General features: G+C 43.6%; 1 protein-coding gene across 6 annotated transcripts in view; it reads left to right on the top strand.

Moving 5' to 3' along the window:
- MAP4K3 (mitogen-activated protein kinase kinase kinase kinase 3) overlaps window positions 1-14367 on the top strand; it is a 478522-nt gene that overhangs the window by 201996 nt on the left and 262159 nt on the right. For all 6 annotated transcript variants that reach the window (XM_089681775.1, XM_089681773.1, XM_089681774.1 and 3 more), the window contains exon 9: window positions 11345-11476. In XM_089681775.1, the coding sequence (XP_089537901.1) occupies window positions 11345-11476 (132 nt within the window). The remainder of the gene's footprint in view (window positions 1-11344; window positions 11477-14367) is intronic.

Genomic DNA, 14367 nt, shown 5'->3' with positions numbered 1-14367 from the left:
CATGTTTGTTGAGCTTTCTACTTAGGAAGACCATGGGGTGATCCTCTCCTCTGATTTGGGACAGTACCGCACCTAGTCCCACATCAGAGGCATCCGTCTGTACCACAAACTCTGTTGTGAAATCTGGGGTCACAAGCACAGGTTGATTACAGAGAGCTTGTTTCAGCCTTTGAAATGCGGTCTCCACCTCGGGATTCCACTTAACCATGACCGACCCCCTACCTTTTGTCAGATCTGTCAGTGGGGCTGCAATGGTGGCAAAATTGGGAATAAACCACCTGTAGTATCCCGTGATTCCAAGAAATCCCCGGACTTGCTTGTTATTTACAGGTTGGGGCCACTTTTGAATCGCCTCAATTTTATTGATCTGAGGCCTAATGAGACCTCGACCAATGATGTAGCCAAGATATTTGGCCTCCTCTAAGCCTATGGCACACTTTCTGGGGTTGGCGGTAAGACCTGCTTCCCTCAGCGAATCTACTACCGCTTGCAAGCGGGACAAATGAGACTCCCAGTCTGGGCTGTGGATGACGACATCGTCCAAATAGGCAGCTGCGTATTGGCGATGTGGTCTCAACGTCTTGTCCATCATTCTTTGGAATGATGCAGGAGCCCCATGCAAACCAAACGGCATCCGCTTATACTGAAAGGACCCCTCGGGGGTAGAGAATGCCTTCTTTTCTTTTGCAGCTTCCGTTAAAAGAATCTGCCAATAGCCTTTGGTCAAGTCTAAGGTGGTTATGTACCGAGCCGTTCCCAACCTGTCAATGAGCTCATCCACCCGAGGCATCGGGTATGCATCAAATTTAGACACACTGTTCAGTTTCCTGAAATCATTACAGAAACGAATTGTTCCATCTGGTTTTGGGACCAACACTATGGGACTTGACCACTCACTGTGAGATTCCTCAATCACTCCCAACTCTAACATGTCCTTTATTTCCTTTGCCACCGCTTCCCGCCCTTTCCTCGGGTATTCTATAGGGCTTTACGTTTACGCGGACCCCGGGCTGGGTAACTATGTCATGCTGTATGACCGTGGTTAGTCCAGGTAGGTGAGAGAAGAAATCTCCATTCTTTCTCACAAACTCCTTAACGTCATTCTGTTGAACTACTGACAAGGTTTCAGTTATAGGTACCTGAGGGGCCACGGGGACCACATCCTTTTGGGGGCTTGCTACTGCCAACAAACTTTCCCTGTCTTTCCAAGGTTTTAAGAGATTTACATGATAGATTTGGTCGGGTTTCCTTTTCCCTGGCTGGTAAACTTTATAATTTACTTCCCCCACTTTCTCCCTAATTTCAAAGGGACCTTGCCACTTTGCGAGGAATTTACTTTCCACGGTGGGGACTAGCACCAGCACTCTATCCCCAGGTTTGGAGGTACGGATCCTGGCACCCCGGTTGTAAACCCTTCTCTGGACCTCCTGGGCTTGCTCCATGTGTTCCTGTACAAGCGGCATGACAGCTGCGATTCTATCCTGCATCTGTAATATGCTCGATGACACTTCTATAGGGCGTGGGCTCTCCCTCCCAGGTTTCTTTTGCAACATCTAGCAACCCCCTGGGATTTCTACCATACAGTAGTTCAAAAGGTGAATACCCTGTAGATGCCTGAGGTACTTCTCGTATAGCAAACATGAGATATGGTAGCAAAAAATCCCAATTTCTCCCATCTTTGTCCACCACCTTTTTTAACATATTCTTAAGGGTCTTGTTAAACCTTTCCACAAGCCCATCGGTTTGGGGGTGGTAGACCGAGGTACGGAGATGGGAGATTTTGAACAATTTGCATAACTCTTTCATAACTCTAGACATAAATGGCGTGCCCTGATCCATTAATATCTCCTTTGGAATACCTACACGACTAAACACCCGGACAAGCTCTTTGGCGATCGTTTTAGCGGAGGTATTACGCAAGGGGATGGCTTCAGGATACCGGGTGGCATAGTCAAGTATCACCAGTATGTGCTGATGGCCCCGGGCAGACTTTACTACTGGACCCACTAGGTCCATGCCTACTCTTTCAAACGGTACTTCAATTATGGGTAGAGGTACTAGCGGACTGCGAAAATGGGGTGAGGGCGCAGAATATTGACATTCCAGGCATGACTCACAATGCGCTTTGACGTCTCCATGTAAGCCTGGCCAAAAGAATCTCTGGGTTATTCTCTCCTTTGTTTTCTCTACACCCAGGTGTCCACCCATTATATGCCCATGGGCTAAATCCAGTACCATCCGGCGAAAGGGTTTGGGGACCACTAACTGTTCTACCACCTCCTCCCCTCGCTTCGCCACTTGGTATAGCAAGCTATTTTTGAGAGCCATGTAGGGAAAAGACACCCCTACATCATTTTCAACTGGTTCCCCATCAACCATTTTAATATTTTCTCTGGCTCTATTGAGTGTGGAATCTTTCAGCTGTTCCGTACAGAAATCCTCCTTTCTGACCTCCAGGTCAGGCACGACATTCTGTCCACTCTCACTAGAGCCCGGGATAATTTCTTGTTCCGTATCCTCAATGTCGGGGGTTGGATCCAGCTCCTCCTGCTCCCCAGCCATTACAGAGAAAGTGAAAAGATCTACGCCTTCCTCGGACACACCCACAGTTTCTACTTCCACTCTGCAGTCAAAAGGGTCAGGAGGGTGTTCAGGTGTTTCCCCAGCAGGGGGAGCTCGGTCCTCCTGACTCCTCTCCTTGTCCCATAACCTCCAGAAATGGGGAAAATCTCTCCCCACTATGGCTTCATGAAACAGAGAGGGCACCACTCCCACTGAAAGTGTCACAGGGCCACAGGGAGTATCAATCTCTACCATAGCAGTCTGGTAATTATGTGTATCACCACGAATACAAATAACCCCAATAGTGCTAGGGTGTAACCTTGCAGGGTTTACCAAATCACTCTTAACTAAGGTCACAACACTACCCGAGTCTAGCAGAGCAGTTACTGGCTTTTCATCAATTTCAATCACACACATTTGTTTTTCCGTGCGTTTCTGACATGCTGCAGTACATACCAACTGTGCAAAAAGAGACATGCGTTTTCCTAAATAAGCATTTTCACATTGCATAGGTTCATCATTTAAAGGACAGTTTGCAGCAATATGACCTAACGCATGACACGATAACATTTTATATGTTCAGTACTTAGACCTCTAAATGGCTTTAGGGACCTTCCTGACCTATTTGGCCAGTCTCTAGGTCCTAAACCTACAGTCTCATTATCTGAACCAATAGTCTTATCATTTTTTTCTGAGCCTTTGACCCATGGAACAGTCTTACCGGATCCTCCGGATAGTTTTCCACTCTTAGTGACATTGGGGTATGGCCCAGGTGAGTGCAAAAAATCCTCAGTGGCTGCATATCTCTCCACCAGGTCCACCAGCTCGTTGGCAGATTTAGGGTCTCCATGGCCGACCCACTTCCTCAAAGTGGCAGGGAGCGCACGTAAATATTGGTCCATGACCACACGCTCCACAATCTGAGGGCCTGACAATACCTCTGGCTGGAGCCACTTCTTGGTAAGATGTATCAAATCAAGCATCTGGGATCTGGGTGGTTTGTCAGCCCTGTAATGCCACTGATGCACCCGTCGAGCCCAGACTGCAATGGTGACGCCCAGGCATGCAAGGACCTCAGCCTTCAGTTTCACATAGTCCTGGGCATCCCCTGGTTCCAGGTCATAATAGGCTTTTTCACCTGTCAGAAATGGTGCAAGCAGTCCTGCCCATTGCTCTTTTTGCCATCCTTCCCAAACAGCAACCCTTTCAAACGTTGTGAGGTAGGCCTCCACATCATCCGCAGGCGTCAACTTTTGAAAAATATAGCTGGCCCGCGCCATTTTCTGCTCCACTGGCAGCGGCCCTGCAGCCTCCTTTAATTGCACCAGGTGTTGGGCCACCTCTTTAAGGATCTCTCGGTCTGCTCGTTGGGCCTCCGCAAATTGGCGATTCGCCTCCTGTTGCGCTGCATTGGCCTCTGCAAATTGGCGATTAGTTTCCTGCTGGGTCACAGTAGCCTGCAGCAAGGCTCTTATCACATCCTCCATCTTCCCACTTGCTCAGGAAGTTGCCCGCATCCTCCACCATATGTGGGGTTAGCTCAGGTGGGGGATCTCTTTCCCTGGGAAAAAAGGTAGACCGCACAGCAGGCTTTCTTCAAAATCTCACTGGTTGTCAGTTTTATTTAAAAGGTTTGCAAAAATATCAAAATAAACAAAACAAAGTAAACCCTGGCCATCCAGGCACTAACTAAACAGGAGACGTTTCCTCTCTCAGAGGTGAAGGGCTTCTCCCTGTCACCCAAAACAAAAGCAAACCTTTTCTTGTAGGTATAGTGCACACACAGTTCTCTCTGAGTCCCAGGCCACGAGCGACTCCTTGCTCCAGCCCTTCCCTTTTTATATCACCTGTTGGTGGTCATCAGTGGAGCCCAAACTCTGGTCCGGACCCACCTCCTCAACTGTGGCCCCGAAAACCCGAAGTGGACTCCACCTAAACTTCCAGGTATGAGCGTATGCGAGGTGACACATAGCGTTCCTCTATCACCTCGCCGTTCATACTGTATATATATACACTAAAGTTAATTTTAGGGCACACAAATGCAATAACTGACCCAATCTTTGGTCAGTCAAATATAAAAGATGAGAGTGCACCTAGTAAATAAGATACCCAACATGTCAACCCTTAAATTTGCATGCGCCTGTGAAATGGCAACAAACTGCGGTACCCTATATTTTCCATAAGTGGCACTTTAAAAGCCCCCTATAGGTCATCATGATGTGCACATTTTAATGCATAGGTTCTCCCGACACGTGCCTTTACATTCTTATGTGCATATATTTGGGGTGGGGGGGGGCCTCAAAAATTGTTTGGAGGGGGATTTTATGTGCTTGGGTGTAACTATAATTTTTTACAATTAAAAAACAATGTTTTTACTTAACTTTTTTCATCACGTAGGGGACAAAAAAGTCCCCTATGTGATGATTTTACGGTGACAGGTTCTCTTTAATTAAACATCTAGGGTCTAAAAGAAAAACTCTGTCAATTTTTATGAGTATTGCAGCAATACAAAAAACAATGTTGTGAAATCAGTCAGAAAGCAAGTGTATGCCTGTAGGAGACAGCCCCATTTAAATACAGCAGTGAAGAAAGTTGTTGGTACCCTTACAGTGCAATAAAAAAATGCCTGATTCTTCCTGAAAAGTTTTGTAATTAAAAGCAATTGTCCCATGTATACCTGCATGTCTTTGCTATGTCAGAGAGTAAGGAAGGGAAAATGTAAAAAGAGATAAATTATTGATATTTTTTCACACTGTAAAATACCTGGAATTTGCTAAAATGCATATTGACGCACCACAATGTTTCTGGGAGAAGTCCTTTAGACAGATGAGACAAAACTTTAGTTTTTGACAAGTCACATCAGCTCTCTCTTTACAGGCAAAAAATTAAGTTTTCAAAGGGAAGAACCTTTATCTCCAGTGAAACATGGAGGAGGCTCAGTTATGTTTTTGGGCTGGCTTTCTGCATGTGGCATGGAGCGCCCTGAATCTTTGCAGGGCACACTAAAAGTGAATGTCCCCTTTAAATAACAACTTTTGCTAGCTTGTCTCCCCCCTCTCTCTCTCCTACCAAGCCTCTTACCGATTCTGGCCAATGCAGGCTCTGATTTAGGATTATCAAGGATATCTGGAGCATCTGCTCATTGTCAGAAACTACAGTAAAGGACATGGCACATCCATATAAACCTGCCCATTCTGTGAGACTTCAGTTTTTGGTTCCCTTCTGGAGAAGTTTTTTTATTTTTTAAACCTTTCAGTATTTTTTTCTCGGAAGCTTTTATTAAGATTTGGCTGCTTACTCTCCTGGGCTATCAATAATACAGATCGGTTACCCTCTGTGTGTACCCTGGGTCTTTACCTGGATTCCACTGTGTGGGGGCCAGCCTGTAATGTTTGCTTTGGGCACTGGACCGTGCATTAGGCACTCACCTTGGCATGTGTTTCTATCCGCAGGGTTCTATACAGGTCCAATGCCATGGTCCATTTTTTATGATTTCCAGACCCTGAAGACTGCTTTCGGGGTATGCCCACTCTGACAGGCGAAGCCTGGACCTCTAGTAGGCCAAGCATTGTGGATAGAATAAGACAGGGAGTAAGACAGGGCTTCCCTACAGATTGGCTACAGTTCTTGGTTTTTAATAATATGATCCATAGTATGTAGCATATTTTGCAGTTTTATAATTCGAGGATTTTGGAGTTGTTCACTTTATTATGGTAACCCCTGCCAGCTTGTCTCTAACATTTCTTGGCGCAAGCATTTTAAAATTGGAAGTTTTTTCTAAGTAACTGCATAACTCCTCTAGATGATGCTTTTCTGCCAAAAACACATTAAGTACATTGCTGTACTTCTGCATCCATCTTCTACAAAGACAATAAGTCAGTACCTGGACTATAAACAGCTCCTATATTTGGACAAGCAAAACATTATCCATTCTGACCTCTGTTCCACGAGCACACCACTAGGGATCCCCTCACTTGGCAATGGTGGATCCCAGGTGCAACTTAGCTGAAACAAAAGGGCCAAATAATATATGTGCTCAGGCAGTCTGCAGGAAACTCAAACCATATCTCAGGATGATAGCTTTTCATTTGTTCTGGAATAATGTCCTATTTTAACACTGCTCCCTTTCAGGCATGCATCATGCAGCCTGTTTGGCAAAAGCGGATTTCTCAACCACTTCTGATTTTTTTTTTTTTTTTTTAAACTCTTGGCACTTCTAGAATCTTCAGTTTCCAGAATCCAGAAATGCTACATATCCTCTATTTCCACTGACCCTGTCCAAGATTCAGAAGCAAAACCTCTTTTCCTTGAGGATATTAAGGAGTAAAGTATTGAGGACTCAGATTTTATAGCGGAAACTGAAAAGCATTTCACTTTCCCTGCAGTTTGAAGTACAAGTTGCGGCTTCATGCCAAATGCTTTTTTATACTGTGAACATACTTGTGCACAGTTGTCTTTACTTAGCAGCACCTGACTCTCCACAGCTTGAGCAAGCCCCTATGGGCACCAAAAAGCTGGCAAAATCCAGAAAGACTTTTCCAATATTTGCACAGATTTATTGTGCACTTTATGGGGACTTACCAAATTCTAAAAGGATTTTCACTCCTAAGTTTTTTGCTGAAATGTATCCTATAGAATAAGAATTTATGAAGCAATGGGCTGTTCCATGGGCTGTTCCAGTAGGTAATCCAGCTATTTCTTTTTTCAATGAACAGTTCCTATTGAGGATGTTCCCTCTTTTAAGGATTCTGTTGATAGATGTCTGGAAGCCTTCTTATAGACCTTTTTTGTCTTTGCAGGTCTTACCCAACAGCCATATATTGCTGACATGTCTAATTGTGAGACTCTTGCTAACTGAATGAGACAATTGAATAGAGACCAGGAACCTATTTTTGAGGAACGTGCTCTCCTAGATCAATAATATCATTGTCCTTTTTGTTAAAACTCCAGAGAATGTAGTTTGCCAAGTCTCTAGAAAGTTCCTTGTCTCTGTGCATAAAATTTTGTGGTTAAAAGCTTAGCCTGCTGAACTTGCTTGCAAAAGATGTCTTCTATGCATGCACTTTGACAGAAAACACCTATTTGGGGAATCCCTTAATACATTTATCAAGGAAGTCACTGAGTTAAAGATGCTCCTGCTCCACAGCTATTACTGCTTTACATCAAATTTTGGGTGTCAACTTTCAAACAAGGCTTTGAACCTCGTTTCGTCACAGGCCATTGACTCCTAAGCCTACCCCAAAATCCTCCCTCACAATGAAGTGGTGCCCCAACTCTTAGGGCTCGTTCACACTTGACTGTTTTTCCAACTCTTGTCAAACGCCCCTATAGCGTTTGACAAGCGTTGGTCCGGCATTTGCGAGCGTTTTTTAACGCTCCTCAAGCGTTGCATGCGTGATTTAGTGGCGGTTGCTAGGCGTTTGCAAAGCATTAAAAACGCCCCACAAACACCTATAATGAAGTTTGAATGGTGTTAACGCTCCGCAACCACACCACAAATGCCGGCCGGGCGTTTGCGGAGAGGCACCATAGACTTGAATAGGAGGCTTCAACTCCTCCTGACTGGATCAGAGGCGTCCGTTTTGCTGCGATGCAACGCTAAGGCTCCCGTTCGAACAGCACCATGTGCTCCAATGTGCAGAATTTTCACAGGCATTTGGGAAGCGGTAAAAACGCTTCCCAAATGCCTGTCTGCCGCTTGCAAACAAGGCTAGTGTGAACGTAGCCTTAGGGGTAGGGGGATATCTATTGGGGATCCAGGATCCTTTGGGCTCAATCTGTCATTTCAAAGTGATGCAAAATAGTTTCTATCTCAGTCCCTTCCTCACATTTTGCTTTCCAATATGCAGGCTTCAGACCAAAAGGATGTAGATTTATTAACTGCCTTGCATCAACTTAAAATGGTTGAAAACCCTTAGATATACCAGTGAAATGATTAGCCTCAGGTGATAAACAGGTATGAAACGAATCTGGTTACATAAATTGTACCTGTTTATCTGCAGCCATCTGTTCTCTACAGCCTTCTACAACCTTTGAAACTTCCCATCAACATTCTATAACTGACAGCCATCAGATTATCTCTACAGAATTGAACCTCTCTTCTGCAAGGTCACCCAGTCAGGGTACAATTTGACCACAGCAGTCACCTACACAAACCATCAAGGGTGAACCAGAATCAAGCTGCCCTTAAAGGAACAAGTCTGATAATCTCCTGGGCGTAAGCTCATATTGCAGTTCTCTCATGTGTCCATATCCCTGCAGTGGACAACTAGCAGACTTCCAAGCTGTCAACGCCTAGATCTAGGGTAGTGGTCTCTGCATCCAGAGAGCTTTCAAAATCTCTGTAAAAGGTGATCCAGATGTGAGCATTATTGCCTTCAACTTTAACAACAAGCTGAATACATTTGTAGCCAATACCAGGAATCCTCTAGCTTTCACAATAGGTGCTCTGGTGATTTCTTGGATTCAATTCAAAATAATTTTTGGCTTCCCTTTGATGAATATTCTCCCTCGACTGCTGCACAAAATAGGGAGCAGTAACCGGCTGACTTTCAGCTCATGTGTACAGCTGTCTGTTCTACAGAAGTCGGTCTTGCACAATCTTCTGTTGACCGGGCATGCTGGAAAACCAGCATCAGTATATTCCGGCAGGGGACCAGTCCCACTGTCAGAACACAAAGGCACGGCAGGGAAGATTGCCACACTAACATTGCTTGTGTTATGTTTTGCTTGGTGTCTAGTTAAGGTTAATTTGTGGTATGAGTCATGCAAACTTAGACCTCTGTAGTGTTTTAATGTGCTTTTACTGTATGAAAATGCTGTACATAGAAACTATTACAAATAAAGGAAAAGCAGTAAAAGATTTGCAGAGGTTGCTTAACTCAGATTAGAGCATGTTCAAGATCTCTGTAGGCAACGAGGACCCAGGCTTTACTCTACAGCAGTTGCAGATCGGGTGAAAACCGTCTTCTTCTGTTAGAGTTCTTCCTTTGTGTTAAGTCATCTTAGAGCCCGCCATCATTTTCACTTTCCCCACATGGGTGTGGCTCTTTTAGCAGTACTGTGTTTCAGTGGGAGAAACACTCCACTTCGACCTCCTAGATGGCACTGTTTTATCATACATTTATTTATTTATTTCAGGTACTTATATAGCGCCATCAGTTTACGCAGCGCTTTACATATATATTATACAGTCACATCAGTCCCTAACCCTCAATCTAAGATCCCTAACTCACATTCATACATACACATACTGGGGCCAATTACCTACCAGTATGTCTTTGGACTGTGGGAGGAAACTGGAGTACCCAGAGGAAACCCACGCAGGCACAGAGAGAACTTGCAAACTCCAGGCAGGTGATGCCATGGTTGGGATTCAAACCAACGACCCTAGTACTGCCAGGCGGGAGTGCTAACCATTTAGCCACTGTGCTGACATAGGTAAAATATGTGAGAAGGTCAAGCTATTGTTAAGCATTAATTATCCTGACTTGTTGATTTCAGTTACTTAATTCAATGTAGAACAATAGAAGAGCCCAACATACAACAATGGTATCAAAGTTCCAATTGTTTGAGGACAGCTTGTGTAATTGTTAACAAGGCATATGTTTGAGATGTCCACTCAAGCTTTCAAAAGTAACCTGTCTTCCCTGTAGTCTGAAGAAAATCCGTAAACACATATAAGGTTTAGGGTTTAATTCCAAGTAGTAGTGCAAGAAAATGACCTGGTTCACACTAGTACAATTTCAGATGTGACTTCTGTCACACAGAATCGCATGACAATGGGAATCACATTATTCTCTACATTGCCTAGGACAGCACAGTGTCTTTTTGGAAATGGTGCGGGTGCCACTTTGGTGTGGTTGCTGCTCAATTTTGGCACCATGGACTTCAAAAGAAATGCACCAAAAATGCATGTACCCCCTGGTATTGGGGGTCTGGTATGGATATTAAGAGAGAAACCAACACCCCCCCACTTCCCCAAAATCCATACCAGACCCTTAGCCGAACATGCAGCTTGGCAAACCAGGGGAAGAAGGGGGGGGAGAGCATGTATTCACCCTTCCCTGATCAATATTAGGCCACATACCACAACATGGGTGGGGTACTTTACTGAGGTCCCCAATATTGTTAAAGGGGGCTTCCAGATTCAGATAAGCTCCTTCCTGCAGACCCCCACAACACTAGGCCAGCGTTGGGGGAAAGAGGGCCTTGAAGTTGAGGGCATGTGGCTTGGAATGTGAGAGAAACCACTCACTCACCACCTCCCTTTCCTGGTCTGCCAGGGTGCATGCTTGGCTAAGGGTCTATATGGATTTGGGGGGCGGGGGGGTGACTTATGCCATTTTTTTCTGTTTTTTCGGCATGGGGGTCCGCCTTAAAATCCATTACCAGAACCAAAAGTCCTGGCATGGACTGTGGGGGATTGTTTAGTTTTTTTAATGATTGACGCCTTTCTTTGCATTTTGCTGTCAGCTAGGAATCTCTTAACTGACAGCAGGGATGAGTCTATGGTGGCTAGGATGCTGGCAGGTGGCGACTTCTTAACAACCAGCATCTGTGAACCGAGCAGTTTCCTTCCCCTACAAAAGAACACAACAGCGTGAAAAATGCATCAAAATGCACCAGTGTCGCATTGAAGTCACAGCTGAACTAGTGGTAACCTAGCCTAAAAGCTACAGGTGTTATGATGTTCTGAATGTTATGTCCTGAATGAATATTCAAATAACATATATATTTTTCACATTTGAGTAACATATATATTTTTATCTGGTATTGTCAGGATGGCTCCCGAAGTTGCTGCTGTGGAAAGAAAGGGGGGTTATAACCAGTTATGTGATATCTGGGCTGTTGGAATTACAGCCATAGAGCTTGCAGAACTTCAACCTCCAATGTTTGATTTGCATCCAATGAGGTATTTTGGTTTGATTTTATTTTATGTTCACTTGTTTTGCTTTATATTTTTTCATACTGCTGAAAAAGAGATGTCAAGATGAATGAAATTCATGTTTTTAATGCAGGAACTGAGTACTATGCAGAGAATGGTCCTGCTTGATATTTATAACTTGTGGTACAAAGAAATGCATATTAAATGGAACACTATTTTCTCACTGTAAAATTCAAGGGATAAATGTAAACCATAAATGACCATCATAAAATAGCTCTTAATCATGGAATATTAAAATATTAGGGAAAAAGTCCATAAATTCAAATGCGATTTAGAAGTCAAAAATCATGAATGGACCCCAAGGTGACGCGATTAATCCCGGTGGTATATCAGTCATCAGACAGGGTGGTGGGTGGCAACAAATAGATAAAATGCGCACTCACAGGAAGCGCAAAGGGAATGCGCAATGTATTTAATCAGGTGGAGGTCTGCGCGGAATCCCTCTTAAGATGGTGCAGCTTAGGAGTGGTGGATGACGTCAGGGTGTCCTTACATCCGGGAGTCTACTTAAAGGACGTGCATTCAGCCTCTTCATAAACCAGGGATGGTCACCAAGGGGAGCTCTGGGGGGGTTAAAAAGCTCACCAAAGAGCCATAAGGGGAATGCCCATAGTGTAGTATTTTAAAAATGGATTTTATTAATAAAGGATGTATAAAATCAAAGTGATGGACAATGTCCTTCCAGAGCAGCACAATGTAAAGATTAAGAAACAAAGTGATGTTGCAACAACAAGCACCGCTCTGTGCACTGACCAGCTGGTATGATATGGGGGGCCGCTGGACCTTCCTGATCCGGCGGCGTAGCATCAAAGGCATGCAGGCTCCTCCAAGACACGTTTCGTATGAACGTACTTCCTCAGTTCGTGTATGCCATAGCAGCCTGATGCTAGTTGTGACCTATTTCTGGCTTATTTGGCACACTGCAATTAGCGGGTGCCATTTTCCCGATTCCCAGCGTACTGCACATGTGCGGGAGCCATTTTACCGATGACTAACGCACTGCGCATGCGATGGCTCCATTTTGCCATCGGCCAACGTACTGCGCATGCGTGGGCGCCATTTTGCCGAAGATTAGTAAATCTCGCATTAGCGAGCGTACGGGCGCCATTTTCTGTTGGTCTGGTAAGTGATATAGGGAATAGCAAATATAGAGCTGGTAAATGCGTATGCGCAAGCGCCATTTTACCAGAGCCACGGACAGAAAAGGTTAGGCAGAGTGTAGTTGCGAGTTCTGATACTTGCAAGTAGGGAAATAAATATAAGGAAGATCACTATTGTGTGAGCAATATGATAATACAATGAATCGGGTGCAATGAAAGCCCAGAAAGAAGGGGGGGGGGGGAACAAAGTGACTGCCCAGCCTTGTCTTCACTGTGAGCATAGGTAAAGAATAAATATAACATACAATGTCTGCAAAATAAAGATATAACAAAAACCAATGATAAGAGCCATAATAAAAATTACTAATAAATGATTCTGGGGTACAATAAAGGAGGAGAAATTAAATAAAAATATATATATAAAAATTTAAACCATAAATTCCATTAAAAAAAGGGAATCAGATACCCCTAAAAACGTTAAAGGGTTAAAATGTGCTAATTAAAAAACAATGAGATAAAATAACCAAATATATATGATAAACTGCGACAACAATGGGCAATGAGAGATAAAGAAAAAATCATGTACACTAAATAGATAAAGAATCAAATGGATAAAAAGATAATAAACGTAGATTATAAAGGAACCATAAGAGCTACGATGGCGGCTAAAATTAAATAAAAGGGATAAGTGGACGTCAAAAGTTAGAAGAGATAAAATTTACTTTTAACTGTTGTCTATAAAACAATTGATGTCCACATCCACATTGTGGCCTGCTGGGGTTAAGGTTTTCATGTTATAAATCCACTTTGTCTCATTTTGTGCAGCCAATCTTTTTTTATTAGATCCTCGCCAATTGTTTGCTATAACCTCTATACCCAAAAACTTCAGGGATGAAGGGTCTCGCCCATGATGATATCGATAGTGGTTGGATAATGCGTGTTCTTTAAACCCTCTCTTAATGTTGTAGACATGTTCCCGGAAACGGTCCTTTAGTCTCCTTATAGTGCAGCCTATGTACTGTATATGGCACGGGCACTTGAGAAGATTTACAGCGTAACGACTATTGCATGTGATGAAGCTGGAGATATCATAGGATTCCCTGTAGTTGTGGACTTAAAAGATTTGATTTTTTTGAGAGGAAGCTTACTCTGTCTACATAGTACACATTTCCGGCAAGGGTAAAAACCTTTTATATAGTTGAAAAAAGTAGGTCTGAGAGGGGGATCCACTATATTGGGTGAAATTTTGTTTCTTAAGTTAGGTGCTCTTTGGAAGACTATTTCGCGTCTATCCGGAAGAATGGTAGATAAAATGGGGTCTCCTTTCAAGATATCCCAATTTTTTTTGATGATCTTCCTAATGGACTTATATTGGACTGAAAAAGACGTGACAAAGGGACAAAATGTATTCGTTTTATGAATCTCTGATGTGCATAGCATGTCATCTGTATTGAGATTAGGTACCTGATTTATTTCTGAATCTAATTTAGTGTGGCTGTAACCTTTTTTGGCAAACTGTTGTCTCAGTATCTTGGCTTTCTCATGATACGATTCAATGTTAGTGCAATTTCTGCGTACCCCGCATGAATTGGCCCTTCAGGATGTTAGCAAGCCAAGCGGGATGGTGACAGCTATCAACAGAAATGTAGCTATTCCTGTCAGTTTCTTTAAAGAATGCTTCAGAGATAATGTGTCCACCGTTATTAATTAGTGTGACGTCCAGAAAATTAATTCTCTCCCTGCTGTAGGTATAGGAAA

Source organism: Staurois parvus, unplaced genomic scaffold (genome assembly GCF_062004578.1).
Source record: "Staurois parvus isolate SC_StPar_1 unplaced genomic scaffold, SC_StPar_1.0 ptg000277l, whole genome shotgun sequence".
Classification (NCBI taxonomy): Eukaryota; Metazoa; Chordata; class Amphibia; order Anura; family Ranidae; genus Staurois; species Staurois parvus.
Note: the sequence above shows the minus strand (reverse complement) of the source record. Positions and strands in the feature narration are given on the sequence as shown.